This window comes from Triticum urartu, chromosome 5 (assembly GCF_003073215.2).
Source record: "Triticum urartu cultivar G1812 chromosome 5, Tu2.1, whole genome shotgun sequence".
Lineage (NCBI taxonomy): Eukaryota > Viridiplantae > Streptophyta > Magnoliopsida > Poales > Poaceae > Triticum > Triticum urartu.
The window spans coordinates 538,830,093-538,849,921 of NC_053026.1; the positions used below are offsets into that span (position 1 = coordinate 538,830,093).

The 19,829-nt window shown below is 55.0% G+C and overlaps 1 protein-coding gene across 1 annotated transcript; it reads right to left on the reverse strand.

Moving 5' to 3' along the window:
* Positions 1 to 472: 472 nt before the first annotated feature.
* Positions 473 to 2,959, reverse strand: LOC125556640 (putative cyclic nucleotide-gated ion channel 9). The gene is made up of 3 exons (XM_048719326.1): positions 1,781 to 2,959; positions 1,595 to 1,706; positions 473 to 1,521 (listed from the first exon to the last, which is right to left on the reverse strand). Exons 1-3 carry the CDS (start codon positions 2,917 to 2,919, stop codon positions 616 to 618), a joined length of 2,157 nt encoding a protein of 718 aa, XP_048575283.1. The 5' UTR covers positions 2,920 to 2,959; the 3' UTR covers positions 473 to 615.
* Between the last annotated feature and the right edge of the window lie 16,870 nt (positions 2,960 to 19,829).

Consider the following 19,829-nt stretch of genomic DNA (forward strand, 5'->3'; position numbering starts at 1 on the left):
TAAACCCTCCGGTTTATATAGACACCAGAGGGGTCTAGGATTGTACAGAGTCGGTTTACAGAGGAAGGAATCTTCATATCCGAACGCCAACCTTGCCATCCACGCAAAGAAGAGTCCCATCCGGACACGGGAGGAAGTCTTCTGTCTTGTATCTTCATGGCCCATCAGTCAGGCCCACGTTACATAGCCCGGACGTCCGAGGACCCCTTAATCCAGGACTCCCTCAGCACCCCCTACCCGATATCGGCCGGTTTTGACACCGACACTCTTCTCATATCAAATTAAATTTGGAAAAGTGGTGGTCTCTTATCGACACTCTTCCAAACAGAAAGTTGTCATGTTTCACAACTAAAGTTGTCATTCTCGGATAAATAAATTTGACATCAAAAAACGTCATGACGAAATTGCTTCGTGCCACACGTGTGGCACTTATCATATATACTAATCTGGTTCTATTCCATATTGTTGAATCTCGTGTTCTCGCAAGTAATGCATGATTATGTTAGTGCAAACAACCAAATACGAGGAACACTGCTATTTCTTGTGTAGAGAATAGTCAAACTGTCAAAGTCACAAAGCTTTATCTCGATAGTACTATATGCAACCGGAGGCAAGTCAATCATCAGCGCCGAAGTCCGGCTCACGCGGCTTGGGCACGGGGACATGGATCATGATATCCCCTTGATCCCGCTTGGTGGACCGCTGCCTGTGCACGCCGCGCAGCGCGTTGGCCGCGAACCGTGACACGAGTATGGTGGTCTTGAAGCTCGACGACCGGCCTTCCTCCTCCTCCCTGCGCCGCTGCTCGGCCGCCTTCCGCTTGAGGTGCCGGCGCCAGGCGGCCTGGACGTAGGTGGCGGCCCAGGTGCGCCACTGCTGCGAGTAGAAGCGGAAGGTGTGCTGCACCTGCTTGCTGTGCATGCGCCGGAACTGGCCCGCCACGAACTTGAGCTCCTCGGCGTGCAGCGCGAAGGACTCGACCTCGGAGAGCGCCATGACGGTGCGCGTGGAGGAGGGCAGGCTGACCCCGGACTTGGGGTCCAGCGCCCAGGTGAGCAGCTCCTCGCCGCAGAAGTCGCTCTCCTGGAGCATGCTGCGGTTGAAGAAGCCGCTCCGGCCGCCGTCCGTGGTGATGCTCTCGAGGCTGCCGCGGATGATGAAGAGCATCTGGTCCACGGGGTCCCCCTCCCGGATGATGTAGGTCTGCTCCGTGTAGAGCGCCGGCTTGAGGCGCTCGCAGATGGCGTCCAGGAGGCGCTCGTCCATGTTGGCGAACAGCGGCACCCTCCGGACGAGGCCCAGGCAGAGGTGGCGCTTGATGTCGCGGCGGAGGTCCTTGGGGAGGTTCTGGACCAGGGCCTCCTCGTCCACGCCGCGGGTGTTGATCCACTTGTACTGGTCGTAGCGCCGGACGCGGTCGCGCAGCTCCATCGGCAGCAGCCGGTGGTGCATCCACTGCTCCGAGTCGCGCCGCTTCACCCGCATCTCCTCCAGCCGCACGGTCAGCGATTGCAGATACGTCTGCAATTCGATTCGATCTTGTGAATGAATGATGAATTCGATCGCCATTAATTAGGATATATAGATTGTTGACCTGAATGTTTCCGATGAGCATGGCCATTAGGATGAGGCCGAAGGTGGCGAGCGTAATGGCGAAGAGCGACTCCCCGGTGTAGATGGTTGTCTTGAGCCCTTGGCCCAGCGTACTGTTCGACCAGATTAATTAGTGAGAAACTACAAGCAAAATAATGTTGTCTTGTTGAGGGAGTAATTTTGTTACCTCAAGTTGGCGAGGCCCCACCAAAGGCAGAAGAGGAGCTTGGTGGTCATGTCTTTGGAGGTGGTCACGTCCGACGTGACGGCCGACGAGTACATGCCGTAGTCGAAGGGCATCTCGCCGTCGTCGGTGGGCTGGCAGTTCTCGGTGATGACCTGCCTGATCACGGTGGTCCACTCCGTGTACTCCTCGTTGCTCTCCGTCTTGCCGCAGTACATGTAGATCTGGTTGCACCCCGGGAACTCGTTGCACGAGAAGCGCCAGCAGTCCGTCACCCGCTCGATGGACAGCAGGTACCAGAAGGCGCCCACGATGTGGCTGGCCAGCATGTACCACAGCAGGTAGTAGGCGGCGCCGGCGAGGGCCGTCTCGGCGAACACGCCGCTGGTGCGCTTGAGCTCCGTGGACAGCGGGTATATCCGGACCAGCCGCGGCACGTACTGCGCGATGATGATGGACAGCAGCCTGTCCTTGGTCTCCAGCACCGCCGTCTTGTCCTCCCGGTACAGGAACTTCCAGATGACGATCTGCGGCAGCGGGAGCACGGAGAAGACGTCGGCGATGAAGAAGCGGCGGCAGTAGCGCTTGGCGATCTCCACGGTGTCGATCACCAGCTCGCCGCGCCCGAACACCCTGGAGGAGGGCGCGATGAAGGCGGTGCGGAACTGCAGCGCGATGCGCGCCAGGAAGAAGATGTCGAACAGGGTGCGGATCACGGCGGTGGAGATGGCGAGGCTGTGGTCGATGCCGATGCACAGGTTCGTGTTCTTCTCCCCGGGGAGCTGCTCCTCCCTCACCCGGGGCCCGTAGAAGAACATGGGGTCGATGGCGATGGAGATGATGCAGGAGATGAGGAAGCTGCGGTTGAGGCGTACCAAGATGCGGTCCTGCGGGTCGAAGATCTTTTGCGACGTGTTCTTGAGGTCCTCCTGGAACACGGCCGCCATGGCCGCGCCCGTGCGGATCGACCGGCCCAGCGTGCGCAGCTGCGCCGAGCCATGCGTGATCACGTCGCGCGCCAGGAGCTCCGGCTGCGCCAGCCGCCGCCGGGACGCGCCCACCACGCCGCCGTACCCGATGTGGAAGGCGGACCGGCGCCGCTCCCCGCCCCCGCCCCCGGCCATGGACGACTCGTACGACATCCCGCTCGCGCTCGCGTCGTCAGCAAGCCTAAGCTATATATACGAGGCAGAAACCAAACGTCCATGCATCCATATATTATCCCCACCAATCATATAAGGGATCCCTCATGAGATGAAATGCATCCGGCATCTGACCTTACGAATTTCTTCTTGCCGCCGTCGATGAATCGCGTCTTATGCCGGGCACTGCCGAGCATGATCTGCTAGCCGCCAAGGAGGCCGCTGGCTGATTCCATTCATTCAGAGCACTGTGGACATGAACGAACCAGAGGCTCGTTCGTCCCCTCCTCTGGATCCTGCGTGCACAGCAGAATTCTGCCGCGGAAGCAAGAACCAGCCGAGAATTCCTATCTGCAATCAAAATTATACCCGTAATAAGAACAACAAGAAGCCTCTCGAACGGATGGCAAGAAGGCGAACCTGCAATTAATCTCCCCTCTCATTCATCAGAAAGGAAGAAAATCCCAATCGCTCGCTCGCTCGCTCGCTGCATCGACCGCAAACTTTTCGCTCCCCGTTTACAGGGCTAAGCGGGACACTGCGGCTGATGCGGCATGCGGCAGTGGCTGGCCGCCACACACCGCTATAATTAGCGCGGGCGTTTGCGGCAGCCCGCATGCACCCGCCAGCGGACACTAGTATTCATCAGCATCAGCTAGAGCTGCATTAGCTCAGTGCAAAATTCAGACAACAACATGGTCACTGAAAATTCAGATAACAACAACATGGATGCTTATAACTATCAAAAGTTCGGATTTTAGCAATAGGCAAGACCGGATCCTTGCTCCACTCTAATCATATACATGCATGCATTAAAATGATTAATTTTCCTTTCACATGCCCTCCTCCCTCTAATTACATGCATATATGCACTAAAAGACGAAAAGTTGATGTCATCCTAGATTCTTTCATTTTTCAAATTTCAAAATGTTTTGTAGCTCAAACCGTCGCTTCGGTTGAAAATCTTCTTCACAAAAAAAAATCTTCTCGACGAGATCTTCGAAACTAGATCTCGTGTTGGTATATTTTGATGACTTTTTTTCGGACCAAAAGTTACCACATCTGGGCTACCTAATTTATCACATTTGTCATACATAAGTTACCGTGTCATTTACAGAAATGTTTTCGTGGGTGTGTTTTCAGCAAACTTTTATCCCAGGGTCAAAAGGTGATTATGATGTTTGTAGTAAGTTATCAGCTTTGTTGTGTATATTATCATGTTGCAGAAAAGTTATCGGGGTATGTTTTTCAACAATTTTCATTAACTCGGTCAAAATTTACCGCGATATTTCTATACGAGTTATCAGCTCTCATGTGTGTGTATTATCATGTTGTTTACACGTGAGTTATTTGGAGGTATTTTTTAACAATATTTTTCCTTGGTCAAAAAGTTACCACGTCTGGATTAAGTAAGTTATCAGCTCTATTGTATATATACTATCATGTTATTTACACAGAAATTATCAAACAAACTTTTATCCCGGGTCAAAAGTTACCGTGGGTTTGTAGTGAGTTATCAACTCCATTGTGTATAATACCGTGTTATTTGCACACAAAAGTATCGGGAATATGTTTTTCAACAAATATGCCCCCCCCTCCGCGGTTCACCTAAGTATCAGGTATGCAGTGCTTCTATTACCATGATATTCACGCAAGCGTTATCGAGGTTATATTTTTCAACAATTTTTCCTCGGGGTCCAAGTTATCATGGTGTTTGTACCTATCATGTATATGATGCGTTATTACCATGATGTTTATACAAAAGTTACCGGGGGTACATTTTGACAACTTTTTTCCTTCTGGTCAAAGTTGTTGTGGTGTTTGTGCCTAAGTTATCAGGGTTGCCATGCAGAAAAAACCGTGTTGTTTACACATAAATTCTCGGGGAGATGTTTCAATAATTTTTTCACCCTTAGTCGAAGTTACCATGACATTTATGTTGGAAATATGCCCTAGAGGCAATAATAAATTAGTTATTATTATTATATTTCCTTGTTCATGATAATCGTTTATTATCCATGCTAGAATTGTATTGATAGGAAACTCAAATACATGTGTGGATACATAGACAACACCATGTCCCTAGTAAGCCTCTAGTTGACTAGCTCGTTGATCAATAGATGGTCACGGTTTCCTGACCATGGACATTGGATGTCATTGATAACGGGATCACATCATTAGGAGAATGATGTGATGGACAAGACCCAATCCTAAGCCTAGCACAAGATCATGTAGTTCGTATGCTAAAGTTTTTAATGTCAAGTATCATTTCCTTAGACCATGAGATTGTGCAACTCCCGGATACCGTAGGAGTGCTTTAGGTGTGCCAAACGTCACAACGTAATTGGGTGACTATAAAGGTGCACTACGGGTATCTCCGAAAGTGTCTGTTGGGTTGGCACGAATCGAGACTGGGATTTGTCACTCCGTGTGACGGAGAGGTATCTCTGGGCCCACTCGGTAGGACATCATCATAATGTGCACAATGTGATCAAGGAGTTGATCACGATGATGTGTTACGGAACGAGTAAAGAGACTTGCCGGTAACGAGATTGAACAAGGTATCGGGATACCGACGATCGAATCTCGGGCAAGTATCGTACCGATAGACAAAGGGAATTGTATACGGGATTGATTAAGTCCTTGACATCGTGGTTCATCCGATGAGATCATCGTGGAACATGTGGGAGCCAACATGGGTATCCAGATCCCGCTGTTGGTTATTGACCGGAGAGTCATCTCGGTCATGTCTGCATGTCTCCCGAACCCGTAGGGTCTACACACTTAAGGTTCGGTGACGCTAGGGTTATAGAGATATTAGTATGCGGTAACCCGAAAGTTGTTCGGAGTCCCGGATGAGATCCCAGACATCACGAGGAGTTCCGGAATGGTCCGGAGGTAAAGAATTATATATAGGAAGTGCTATTTCGGCCATCGGGACAAGTTTCGGGGTCACCGGTATTGTACCGGGACCACCGGAAGGGTCCCGGGGGTCCACCGGGTGGGGCCACCTGCCCCGGGGGGGCCACATGGGCTGTAGGGGGTGCGCCTTGGCCTATATGGGCCAAGGGCACCAGCCCCAAGAGGCCCATGCGCCAAGAGAAGAGGAAAAAGGGAGAGTCCTAAAGGGGGAAGGCACCTCTGAGGTGCCTTGGGGAGGATGGACTCCTCCCCCCCCCCTTGGCCGCACCCTTCCTTGGAGGAAGGGGCAAGGCTGCGCCCTCCCCCTCTCCCTTGGCCCTATATATAGTGGGGGGAAGGGAGGGCAACCATACCTAAGGCCTGGCGCCTCCCTCTCCCTCCCGTGACACATCTCCCTCCTCCCGCAGCGCTTGGCGAAGCCCTGTTGGAATCCCGCTACTTTCACCACCACGCCGTTGTGCTGCTGGATCTCCATTAACCTCTCATTCCCCCTTGCTGGATCAAGAAGGAGGAGACGTCGCTGCTCCGTACGTGTGTTGAACGCGGAGGTGCCGTCCGTTCGGCGCTAGGATCATCGGTGATTTGGATCACGACGAGTACGACTCCATCAACCCCGTTCTCTTGAATGCTTCCGCGCGCGATCTACAAGGGTATGTAGATCCACTCCTTCCTTGTTGCTAGATGACTCCATAGATTGATCTTGGTGACACGTAGGAAAATTTTGAATTTATGCTACGTTACCCAACAATTTATACATAAGTTATCGGGTCCCAGTGCACAAATTACCATAACATTTGCACAGAAGTTACCGTGGTATGTTTCAACCCAAATAGTCCCTCATGTAAAGTTGCCATGATATTTACAATGAGGCTACATGGCAAAGTATACAACTCGTTGTTATATGGGAGACTACAAGACAACTTGAGGAATCCAAAAAAACACAAGAAAAAAATGTTTTTTTGGCTCATATGAAAGTGAAGAAAAGATTAACTGTCATATTTCTACTTATTGGACAACAATCAAGGCAGGGTGAGTTGGTCAATACACCTTTGCTACATCGTAGGGGTCGTTGGTTCGAGCCCCACTTTAGACAATTACTTTTTCTTGAAAATTTCACATAAAAGGTTGATATGCATAACATCAAATATGTGATGTGCATGGTCATAGACACCACAAGCAAACATTTTCAAACTCATTCACCATACCATAGCTCTTCTTCACTGCCACTAAATTGCTCAGAGAAAATAAAAAGTGCTATCATTAGCGCTCGATGAGTGAATCAAAAGGATGCACAGACAATCAAATGGAAGAAGATAATGCCTTGAAATTAGTTTCATGGACAAAGCATGAAAACTATCAAAAAAAGTGTTTTAATTGTGGTGACGTCACTCTATAGGTCAAGTATGATGATTATCATTTACCTTAATAAGATACGTGTAGTGGTGTGGTGGTTCCCCGTGATAGGTATTTGCCAGGATACTCGAGTTCGAACCCTGGCTGTGGCAATTTATTTTTTTGCCCACGATTGCAGTTTTGAAATGAAAAAAGCGAAAAGAAGGAATCGGGAACGATCGGGACTGGGAGCGATCTGGTCGTTCAGATCTTTCTAGCAGTAGTACCATTCTAGGATGCTCATAAGTGTTTTAGTAATCAGGTGAAAGATACTACTCCCTTCGTAAACAAATATAAGAGCGTTGTTTAAAGGAACACACAGCATTCCATTAATTAACATGTAGCTAGCATGCTGCGTGAAGAGGAACTCAAATGGTACCAACATTCTAACTCTCAATTTATCCTGAAAGGTGATTCGAATACTAGATATTTCCATGGCGTCGCCAATAGCAGACACCGGAAGAAACTTATTCATTCACTTCAACAGGATGAGGGCACAATTGAGGGACATGAGCAACTTAAATCTTATATCACTAATTATTATAAAAATTTGTTCGGAGCCCCAGAGGAAGGAAACTTCTCGATGGATGAGTCTCGAACAGATGACATCCCTCAGGTTTCTGATGAGGAAAACAACCTTCTAACAGCACCATACTCTGAGAAGGAAGCTAGAAAGGCAGTTTTCCTAATAGTTGTCTACCTTGCATAAAAAAGGTAGGCATATCCTAGACGGAGTTGTTATCCTTCATGAAACTGTCCATGAATTACATCAAAAAAGTTGAATGGGGTCGTACTTAAAATAGACTTTGAAAAGGCTTATGACAAAGTCAAATGGCCCTTTCTTCAACAGACTCTCAGAATGAAAGGATTTTCTGCAGAGTGGCGCGTAATGATCCATAGCTTCGTTTCAGGAGGCAATGTTGCCATTAAGGTCAATGATGACCTTGGCCACTATTTTCAAATGAAGAAGGGATTGCGACAAGGTGACTCGATATCGCCCATGCTATTCAATATAGTGGCGGATATGCTAGCAGTCATGATTGAGCGTGCCAAGGCTGATGGACAAATTGATGGGTTAGTAAATCATCTAGTTGATGGTGGCCTCTCCATACTTCAGTATGTCGATGTAAGTGCATCTAGTGCCACCCCTAGTTGGTTTTGGAGTATTGACGACAAATCTGGTTGAGGGACTAATGTGTTTGTGAGAATTGCAGGATAACACAGGTAGTAGTCCCTCATTGATTCAGTTTACCTACCGGAGATGACCCCTAAAAATGTATGAAGACATTGACGACAATGGTGGTATGTGAAGATATTCATATTGAAGACTATGACATGAGAAGACATTGAGTGAAGACTATGGAGCGCGAAGACTGAGTCGTTTCGTTGTTTCCTTTTCTTCTTTGCTGAGTCATAGGAACCACCGTACTGTTAAGTGGGGTCCAAGTGAACAAAGTCAGAGTGACTGAAGTGATGCTCAACCCAAATCCTATGTCTTCGAGCGAAGACAATGAGAGCAAATCTTATCCAGAGCTGGATGAGTCAGCTTTGCTTGCAGCCCAAGTAAAGTTGCCGTGTGTGTTTGAAATCTGACCGTTGGAACACGTGTCAATTCCTTAGTGACCCAGGGTCATTTCAGACATATCAAGTCGGATTGCCTAGTGGCTATAAATAGCCCACCCCCTACACCATAAATTGGTGGTTGCTCAGAGTTAGTGCACGGCTTTTGTCGTATTGAGAGCAACCCACCTCGAAGCCTTTGAGAGAGAGAAATCCTTGCGAGGACAAAGCCCAAACACCCAGAGCCAAAGAGTGTTAGGCATCACTGAAGTCTTTCTGTCTGCGTGACCTGAAGACTTATTACACTTGAGGACTGTGAATCCTCCAGCCGGTTAGGCGTCTCGTTCTGAGCATCCAAGAGTCATTGTGGATCGCCAGTGAACGAAGTCTGTGAAGGTTTGGAAGTCTACCTTGAAGACTTACCAGAGTAATTGGGCGAGGACTGGGTGTCCTTAGCTCAAGGGGAATAAGGTGAAGACGTGGTCTTCTGAGTTGAATCTTAGCCTCCCTAACCAGACGTACAGTTGTCACAGCACTGGAACTGGTCCAACAAATCATGTGTCCTCAATAAGTGACTGGTTCTATCCTCTCCCTCTCTTTACTTAGAGTTTGTCTTCGTGAAGTCATTGTCTGTTTGCTGTACCTATTTGTCTTCACTGTCTGACTATTTTCGTAGTTTGGCTTCATACCTTCTTCCATCTTGATCCTTACTACCTAGCTGCTGTTAGTCTTCGTACTTTCACCTTATTGCATACTTGACTATGGCTTGCTTAGCGTAGTTTATCTTCCGCTGCATATCAATAGGGTCATTTCTATTTTTTGTCTTCGAAACTACCATGTTTTGAAGACTTTCATAAAAATCGCCTATTCACCCCCCCCTCTAGTCGATAACAAGCACTTTGAATTGGTATCAGAGCAAGGTACTCCCTTGTTCTGTGTGATTCGGTTTAACCACCTGGAGTTTTAGCTATGTCGACTGCAGGGATAATCAAAGTATCCGCTGCTTGCCCCGTCTTTGATGGAACTGAATATCCCTACTGGAAGAATAAGATGCGCATGCATCTTGAAGCCATTGATGTCGACCTCTGGTATGTCGTCAAGAACGGCGTTCCCAAGACTGGTGAAGGTGTCACTCCTGCTGATGTCAAGAAGTTCATTCAACTGGATTCTACTGCCAAGAACATCATATGTGGTCATCTGACCAAAGGACAGTATGGCCGTGTGAGTGCTCTGGAAACGTCGAAGCTAGTCTGGGACTGGCTGTCCAAGGTCAACGAAGGCGTCTTAACCCAGAGAGATCAAAGGATCAGTGTTCTTCGCAACCTCTTCAACCGCTTCAAGAGAAACGACAATGAAAATGTCCAGCTCACGTTTGATCGCCTCACCGACATCACAAATGAGCTTCGTGCTCTTGGCGCCACTGAGATTACCAAGCATGAAATCGTCAAGACACTACTAAGATCACTTGACAGCTCCTTTGACACCCTTGCCCTCATGATACAAGAACGCCCTGACTTCAAGACACTCGATCCGTCTGATATACTTGAGAGGCTCAACACACATGAGTTCCAGCTATCTGAGAAAAGAGATATCTGTGGTCCCAACTATGGCCGAACTCGCGCTTTGAAGGCAAAAGTTGTTTCCTCATCTGAAGAAGAATCTGACTGCAGTTCTGATGATCCTGAAGACATTGGAAAGGAACTTGCTATGCTTGTGAAGAAGTTCCAGAAGTTCACTAAGAAGAAGGGCTTCAGAAAGTCTTCACGATCCAGCTCAAGAAATGATGAAGCTTCCACTCATGACTACAAGAAGAGAACATGTCACAAGTGCAAGAAACCTGGACACTATATCTTTGAGTGTCGGCGTTCTGGGAACGGGGGTCCCCAGACTTGCCTGCCTGCGGCCTGCGGCGTGGCTCAAAGGGGGCCTAGCACGGCCCATCTTCATCAACACAAGACCCAAGACCCTCACGAGGGGCCAAGCCTCGCGGGGCGGACGACGCGGAGCTTCCTCAGGCGCGGCCTCATCAGGCTGGCTCACGAGGAGGCGGAGAGATCAAGGCGGGGTACCTCACGAGGTGCCATGACGCAAGCCATGACGACCAAGGGCGCCAGGCGGGTGCCAGCCCGCGCAGTGTCCTCCTTTCCTCTTTGGTGCAAAGGGAGCAAGCACAGGCGAGAGTATCAAACAAAGGCATCCGCTTCGATGCAACGAGACCAAGACCAGTCCAACGGTGGGGAAGAAGTCATTGTGGAGCCCAGGACGGTGTCACCACCAGAGCCTTTGGCAGGCGAGGACCAACTTTAGTCAGGATAAGTGTACCAGATGTTCCCCTTCAAAATGGCCAAGTGTTGGCGCCCTTCCCGCTCAATATTTGGGAAGAGGCCCAGGGCCTTTGCTTATAAATAGGGCTAGCCACCCCCAGGGTAGAAAAGGACGAAGGGACACAGAGAGAGATCCAGAGACAGAGAGAAGCATCGATCCAGAATCTGGGCAAGCAGAGAGAGAAAGAGAGAGAAAGGTGACTGAACTCCTCCTAGCAGTTCATCACCCCAACCAAGAGCAGACCCTCGCGAGGCTATTCTCCCTTGTATTGTTCATCATCATCAGCCCAAGAGGCAATCCACCACACCACACTGGAGTAGGGTATTACACCGCATCGGTGGCCCGAACCAGTATAAACCTTGTGTTCCTTATGCTGTTCTTTCGATACCTTAGATCTTTGCGAGGCGGAGGGTGCAAGTAGGTAGGAGGCGTAATCTCCACGCGCACCCCAGAGTTCGAACCTCAAGGGTCTGCCAGAACCCGAAATCTGACATTTGGCGTGCCAGGTAGGGGTGTGCCGGAATTTGTCTTCCACCGCTCCGTTCTCCTCCGACCGTCGTGTCCATGTCTGACGCTCATCGGGCCCGCGCCGAGCGCCGGGCCGCCCTCGCTTCCCGCGTCGCCCAGACGGCTTCCGTCGACGGGCGTCCTCGCCGTTCCCCGTCACCTGCCGTCAACGCCGCCACCGGTCCGGCGGGGAACGAGCAGCAAGCGTCGTCTCAGCATCCGTCCGTGCGGCAAGACGGCCGCACCGCTACTCCCTCGCTCACACCAGCTGGTTCTTCGTCCCGCGCGCTCCGCGCACCCATGGAGGCTCGAGCTGCGCTCATCGCGGAAAACGAGCTCTTGCGCTACCGTCCCGTCGACGACGTCTACGAATAATGTCTCGACCGCGTCGCCGAGCTCGTCCGCGCTGCGGGGGGCTCTCCTGCGCCGTCCGTTCCGCTGCACCGCACCCCGCCCCGCGCGGGCGACGAAGCTCCGGGGGCGCACCAGCCGCCTCCTCTTCAAGAAGACGCCATGGCTCCAAGGCGCGTGACCCCTGGGCGGAACCCGCTTCGTCAGGTGCCAGCGCAGCAAGAGCGGAGCTGCCAAGAAGTCCCTCGCCCGCAAGAAGCTGCCCGGGCGCTCCCTGCTCCGGCGCGTCGCGACCATGCTCCTGCTCCCGCGCGTCAAGACCACGCGCTGCTCCCAGCTGCAGCGCATGGTGACCCGCAAGACCAAGCTCTCCGCCGCCAAAGGCCTCCCGTGGCCACAGCAGGCTGCCGTGCCTCCACCGCCGAGCTGCGCAGCGTCGCATGGCCCGGCAAGTTCAAGCCAAACCTACCTCCTCGCTACGACGGCACGACCGACCCTGCGGAGTTCCTCCAGCTCTATGAGCTGGGCATCGAAGCTGCCAATGGAGACGAGAAGGTCATGGCGAACTGGTTTCCCATGGCGCTCAAGGAAGGGGCCCGCACCTGGCTCCTGAATCTGGCTCCAGGCACGATCTCTTCTTGGGACCAGATGCGCACCCGCTTCATCGCCAACTTCCAAGGTACTCGCGACCGGCCGCCTGCCGTGAGCGACATGCGCCGCATCAAGCAACAACCCGGGGAGACCCTGCAAAAGTACATCCAGCGCTTCAACAAAGCGCGCCTCAAGATTCCCAAGGTGTCCGAGGAGGCCATCATCTCAGCCTTCTCCGACAGCGTGCGCGATGTCAAGATGAAGGAGGAGCTAGCGATGCATGAGGACCTGTGCACTTCCTTGGAGCTGTTCAGCTTGGCGACCAAGTGCGCCAGAGCTGAGGAAGGGCGTTTCTCCCTCCTCGAGCTGCCTGCCGCAGACCCAGAAGAGAAAAAGCCCAAGGCCAAGGACGTGAAGCGCAAGGGGGCTGCCGTGCTTGCGGCAGAACCAGACACCAAGCGGGGCAAAGATCTGCCCGAATCCTCCAGGGGCAGTCGGTACTGCGTGTACCACGACCTCCACACCCATAACACCAGCGAATGCCAAGAACTCCGAGCCGTGCGAGAAGGAAGGATCGGCCGTCGCCCTGACCGCGTCGAGCAGGGCTATGGTCGAGGAGGAGGAAGAAACGCAGGACGCTGGGAAGATCGCGGCCCGCGCCAAGGGTGGCGCGATCAACCTCGCGAGGATCGCTGGCGAGACCCGCCTCGCGAGGGAGGCTGGAGGGATCAGCCTCGCGAGGATCGTCCGCAAGGCAACGCATGTCTCCCCCCACTGCCACCGCAACCAAGGAGAAACGAGGACCGCCATCAAGACGAGGGGGCTGGGGGCTTCCAGGAGCCGCACGCGATCGCCTGCATCCTGGGCAGAGCTCAGGCCCCAGCCTCTCAGCGCATCTTCAAGCAGTTTGCCCGCGAGGTGAATGCAGTCCTCCCCAAGCTCGAAGCAACGCGCCCTCTCAGGTGGTCGGCGTGCGCCATCACGTTCAGCTCAGCGGATCAGCTCAAGTGCGCGGCCACAGCCGGAGTCCTCCCGATGCTTTGCTCCCCAGTCATCAGCAACGTACTGGTCACCAGGACCCTCATCGATGGCGGGGCAAGGCTCAACGTCCTGTCCGTGCAGACGTTCAACAACCTCCAGGTGCCCTATGACCAGCTTCAGCCAACCAAGCCTTTCTTCGGAGTCACCGACGGCTCCACGGTCCCGATTGGGCAGGTCCGCCTCCCCGTCACCTTCGGAGCACGCAACAACTACCGCACCGAGCTCATCGACTTCGACGTCGCTCACATCCGCCTGCCCTACAACGCCATCCTCGGGTACCCAGCGCTGGCCAAGTTCATGGCCGTGACTCACCACGCCTGCAACGTCCTCAAGATGCCAGGGAGTGGCGGAGTCATCACGGTGCCCTATGAAGAGAAGGACGCAGTGTGTTCCCTGGAACGAGCCTTTCAAGCCGCGTCACTGGAAGACCCGGATCGCGGAAGCAGGAGGCTTCCCGAGACCACCCCCAAGAAGAAGAAGACAACGTCCGGACCGGCCCCTCAGGAGGCAGGCCCTCAGGGCCCGCGTCTGCCCAAGGGGAACCTCCTTCCATCGTATAGGAAAGTGCGCCCGGCGCCCTCCTCAGGCAGGGCTCGGGGGCTCTCCCCTGGAGGGCCACCGACCTGGCCAAGGTCACGAGGGAGGCGCTTGGGCACCACGTGGAGGCGTGTTTCGAAGCATGTTTCCCTCAAGAAGGAGCAAGGCAAGGAGGGTCAGACCCTCAGGAGTTCGTCAACAAGGCCAGTCAAGAACTACAGGAATCAAGAGTCATGAGAGGCTGCCACCGTCTACTAGCTGTGGCTCCCCATCCAGGCGAGGATGGTGGACTGCGCGTCTGCATCGACGTACCAGGGCTCAACCAAGTCACCTCTATGGAGCGCCTTTGGCCCTCGCGAGTGGGGCGTTGCGAGGGTCCACCCCAAAGCTACGTTCGCATGCCTTACGGCCTACCGAACGTGGCTGCCACGTACCAGCGCCTCATGAGGGGCATCATGGAGGCTCAAGAGGCCAGGCGCTCCGCAGCCTTGGCGGAGATGGAGATGATCCGCAAGGAGCCACCAGCGCCTCCGGAGCCTCCCGAGGCCCCTGGGCCTGGGGGCTCGTGAGGATCGGCTTCCGCAGCCCACCGAGTCTGCTGCACCAACACTCCTTCGTCCTCGGCATCATCAGGTGACATCTTTCAAGTTTCATTTCCAGCTGGGAGCGCCCCCCAGGCTGCATTATTCCCAGGCCACGTGGGTCCGTCCCTGCGGCATGTATCCCTTTTATTTCATATTGATTAGCTTGCTTTGTTGGGGGCGCCCCTCGGGCTGCATCACCCCCAAGTCGCTCGGGCCTGACCCGGCGATGTCTACCTTCCCAGCATCTGTTTGAATGAATCCACTCCTTGCGGCTAATGTGTTTGATCTAGTTGCTTGCTTAACTGACGCCAACTGACGGAACTGCTCCCACAACGGCGCGACGCTTGCGGATGGGTCCGTCCCTGCAACGCCGACAAGCCTGAATGGCTGAGCTCTGGCCGCGGCAGCCCCGCATGGCGCCACCTCGTCAAGCCTTCAGTGCCTCACCTCCCCTCGGAAGCAACCAATGGCTGACTGTCAATTGTCATGGCAACCTCTTGTTCTTTCTATGATGAGTCTACAGGATCTCCTAAGGGAGCTGCGCCAGGCAAGGCCCTTGCGGCGCCTCCTTCACTCTCGTCCGCGCGAACCGCTTGCGCGTTAAAGGGGGGGTGTCTGAGCATCGCGACTCAGGGCTCCTACTGGCTCTCCAGCCCTCACCCTCTGGCCTTGACCACGGCATCGCAACCTGGCATACCAACGACGGCTGAGACCAGCTCGAGGGCCGGGACGTGGAGGTCCATCAGGTGGTGTCGAGGCCCTGGTGCGAGCGGCCACCGCCGGGGTTCCCGCTTCCCTTGTACGCCCGCTCGAGGGCCCTGAAGGGGTTGATGCCAATCACCGCGGTCGGCACCGTCATTGACGCCGACGGGTCACGAAGGTGTGGGTTGTCCCTCGTGGGGTTCACTCCGAGGGGTCCCCTTGAGAGTTCGTGCTCCACGCCGCCATGCCTCCTCAGTCTTGGATTCGCCTTCCTCCCTTCTTCGCCTCCATCATCCCGCACGGAGAACTCCTGGAGCTTTGGCTGCAGCATGCCGGCTGCAGCACCTTCGCGACCGAGGCAGATGTCGCGGTCGTTGCCCCGGGCGAGGTGTTCATGACTCGAGGCTGGGGCGAAATCGCCCGGGGTTGCAGGACAAGGGGCGCCCTCACGATCCACTTGGAGTACTATGGTGCTTCGGTGATGTTCTTCAAGGTCTTCGACGCGAACGGGCGCCGGCTGGAGTGCTGGCCCGGGAGAGGTGGCCAGGACCCTGCCACGGTGAGGGCTAGGCCCGCCGACCGCTCCCTTGGCGGCCCCACAGGCGGCGGAGGTGCCGGAGGATCCAGCGACTCCAGCGAGCTCTTCGCGACTCCGGAGACGAGCGACAATAGCTACGAGCCCACGAGCCGGCGCCGTTCCTGGAGCAGGGCGGGCTCGTCTGGCCGTCGCCGACTCTGATCTGGATGGGGTTGGTGCTGGTGCTTGACGGCCCACTGTTGATGACAGCGTCTCTTGCAGGGGCGCGTGTAGTTAGCGTCCTTTTAGGATCCGTTCCCTTCGAGGAATCAAAGACGTGCCCCGAGGGGGCTTGTAAGGTGCCTGTGATCCTGCTTGTTAATATAACCCTTGTCGCAGAATCGTGTGAGTTGCTCATTCTGTCTTAGCTCAGTTCTCCCTTTCGAACCTCGCGATGGCTTGGTGCTCTGCGCCGACAGGTCCCAGTCCCAAGGCAGCGTCAGCCATCGCTGGTATGCCAGGTCGCGATGCCGTAGTCAAGGCCAGGAGGTGAGCGACCCGGTGTCCGGTAAGAGCCCCCGAGTTGCGATGCTCAGGAGGTCCCCTTTGGCGCTCAAGCAGCCGTCGTTTGGTGAGAAAGGAGAGCGGCGTCGCTAACACGGGATTGCATTAGGTGTGGGGATGGTGCCACAGTAACCGGTGCTTTCGGGCGGTGACTTATCTCGAGGATCGGGGATCGTTCCTGGTGTGTGGCCGGGTCCGCGCGCCGGCAGGGGTGAGATCGCTCGGCGAGGTCCTCGCGTGCCCCTTCCCTCTCGCCTTTGCTCCCCTTTCTGCTCTATGTCCTCGGGTCCCGGCCCTCGAGCTGGTCTCAACCGTCGCTGGTATGCCAAGTCGCGATGCCGTGGTCAAGGCCAGAGGGTGAGGGCTGGAGAGCCAGTAGGAGCCCTGAGTCGCGATGCTCAGACACCCCCCCCTTTAACGCGCAAGCGGTTCGCGCGGACGAGAGTGAAGGAGGCGCCGCAAGGGCCTTGCCTGGCGCAGCTCCCTTAGGAGATCCTGTACACTCATCATAGAAAGAACAAGAGGTTGCCATGACAATTGGCAGTCAGCCGTTGGTTACTTCCGAGGGGAGGTGAGGCACTGAAGGATTGACGAGGTGGCGCCATGCGGGGCTGCCGCGGCCAGAGCTCAGCCATTCAGGCTTGTCGGCGTTGCAGGGACGGACCCATGCGCAAGCGTCGCACCGTTGTGGGAGCAGTTCCGTCAGTTGGCGTCAGTTAAGCAGGCAACTATATCAAACACATTATCCGCAAGGAGTGGATTCATTCAAACAGATGCTGGGAAGGTAGACATCGCCGAGTAAGGCCCGAGCGACTTGGGGGTGATGCAGCCCGAGGGGCGCCCCCAACAAAGCAAGCTAATCAACATGAAATAAAAGGGATACATGCCGCAGGGACGGACCCGTCAGCCTTCTCCGACAGCGTGCGCGATGTCAAGATGAAGGAGGAGCTGGCGATGCATGAGGACATGTGCACTTCCTTGGAGCTGTTCAGCTTGGCGACCAAGTGCGCCAGAGCTGAGGAAGGGCGTCTCTCCCTCCTCGAGCTTCCTGCCGCAGACCCAGAAGAGAAAAAGCCCAAGGCCAAGGACGTGAAGCGCAAGGGGGCTGCCGTGCTTGCGGCAGAACCAGACACCAAGCGGGGCAAAGATCTGCCCGAATCCTCCAGGGGCAGTCGGTACTGCGTGTACCACGACCTCCACACCCATAACACCAGCGAATGCCAAGAGCTCCGAGCCGTGCGAGAAGGAAGGATCGGCCGTCGCCCTGACCGCGTAGAGCAGGGCTATGGTCGAGGAGGAGGAAGAAACGCAGGACGCTGGGAAGATCGCGGCCCGCGCCAAGGGTGGCGCGATCAACCTCGCGAGGATCGCTGGCGAGACCCGCCTCGCGAGGGAGGCTGGAGGGATCAGCCTCGCGAGGATCGTCCGCAAGGCAACGCAGGCCTCCCCCCACTGCCACCGCAACCAAGGAGAAACGAGGACCGCCATCAAGACGAGGGGGCTGGGGGGCTTCCAGGAGCCGCGCGCGATCGCCTGCATCCTGGGCAGAGCTCAGGCCCCAGCCTCTCAGCGCATCTTCAAGCAGTTTGCCCGCGAGGTGAATGCAGTCCTCCCCAAGCTCGAAGCAACGCGCCCTCTCAGGTGGTCGGCGTGCGCCATCACGTTCAGCTCAGCGGATCAGCTCAAGTGCGCGGCCACAGCCGGAGTCCTCCCGATGCTTTGCTCCCCAGTCATCAGCAACGTACTGGTCACCAGGACCCTCATCGATGGCGGGGCAAGGCTCAACGTCCTGTCCGTGGAGACGTTCAACAACCTCCAGGTGCCCTATGACCAGCTTCATCCAACCAAGCCTTTCTTCGGAGTCACTGACGGCTCCACGGTCCCGATTGGGCAGGTCCGCCTCCCCGTCACCTTCGGAGCACGCAACAACTACCGCACCGAGCTCATCGACTTCGACGTCGCTCACATCCGCCTGCCCTACAACGCCATCCTCGGGTACCCAGCGCTGGCCAAGTTCATGGCCGTGACTCACCACGCCTGCAACATCCTCAAGATGCCAGGGAGTGGCGGAGTCATCACGGTGCCCTGTGAAGAGAAGGACGCAGTGTGTTCCCTGAAACGAGCCTTTCAAGCCGCGTCACTGGAAGACCCGGATCGCGGAAGCAGGAGGCTTCCCAAGACCACCCCCAAGAAGAAGAAGACAATGTCCGGACCGGCCCCTCAGGATGCAGGCCCTCAGGGCCCGCGTCTGCCCAAGGGGAACCTCCTTCCATCGTATAGGAAACCGCGCCCGGCGCCCTCCTCAGGCAGGGCTTGGGAGCTCTCCCCTGGAGGGCCACCGACCTGGCCAAGGTCACGAGGGAGGCGCTTGGGCACCACGTGGAGGCGTGTTTCGAAGCACGTTTCCCTCAAGAAGGAGCAAGGCAAGGAGGGTCAGACCCTCAGGAGTTCGTCAACAAGGCCAGTCAAGAACTACAGGAATCAAGAGTCATGAGAGGCTGCCGCCGTCTACTAGCTGTGGCTCCCCATCCAGGCGAGGATGGCGGACTGCGCGTTTGCATCGACGTACCAGGGCTCAACCAAGTCACCTCTATGGAGCGCCTTTGGCCCTCGCGAGTGGGGCGTTGCGAGGGTCCACCCCACAGCTACGTTCGCATGCCTTACGGCCTGCAGAACGTGGCTGCCACGTACCAGCGCGTCATGAGGGGCATCATGGAGGCTCAAGAGGCCAGGCGCTCCGCAGCCTTGGCGGAGATGGAGATGATCCGCAAGGAGCCACCAGCGCCTCCGGAGCCTCCCGAGGCCCCTGGGCCTGGGGGCTCGTGAGGATCGGCTTCCGCAGCCCACCGAGTCTGCTGCACCAACACTCCTTCGTCCTCGGCATCATCAGGTGACATCTTTCAAGTTTCATTTCCAGCTGGGAGCGCCCCCCAGGCTGCATTATTCCCAGGCCACGTGGGTCCGTCCCTGCGGCATGTATCCCTTTTATTTCATGTTGATTAGCTTGCTTTATTGGGGGCGCCCCTCGGGCTGCATCACCCCCAAGTCGCTCGGGCCTGACCCGGCGATGTCTACCTTTCCAGCATCTGTTTGAATGAATCCACTCCTTGCGGCTAATGTGTTTGATCTAGTTGCCTGCTTAACTGACGCCAACTGACGGAACTGCTCCCACAACGGCGCGACGCTTGCGCATGGGTCCGTCCCTGCAATGCCGACAAGCCTGAATGGCTGAGCTCTGGCCGCGGCAGCCCCGCATGGCGCCACCTCGTCAAGCCTTCAGTGCCTCACCTCCCCTCGGAAGCAACCAACGGCTGACT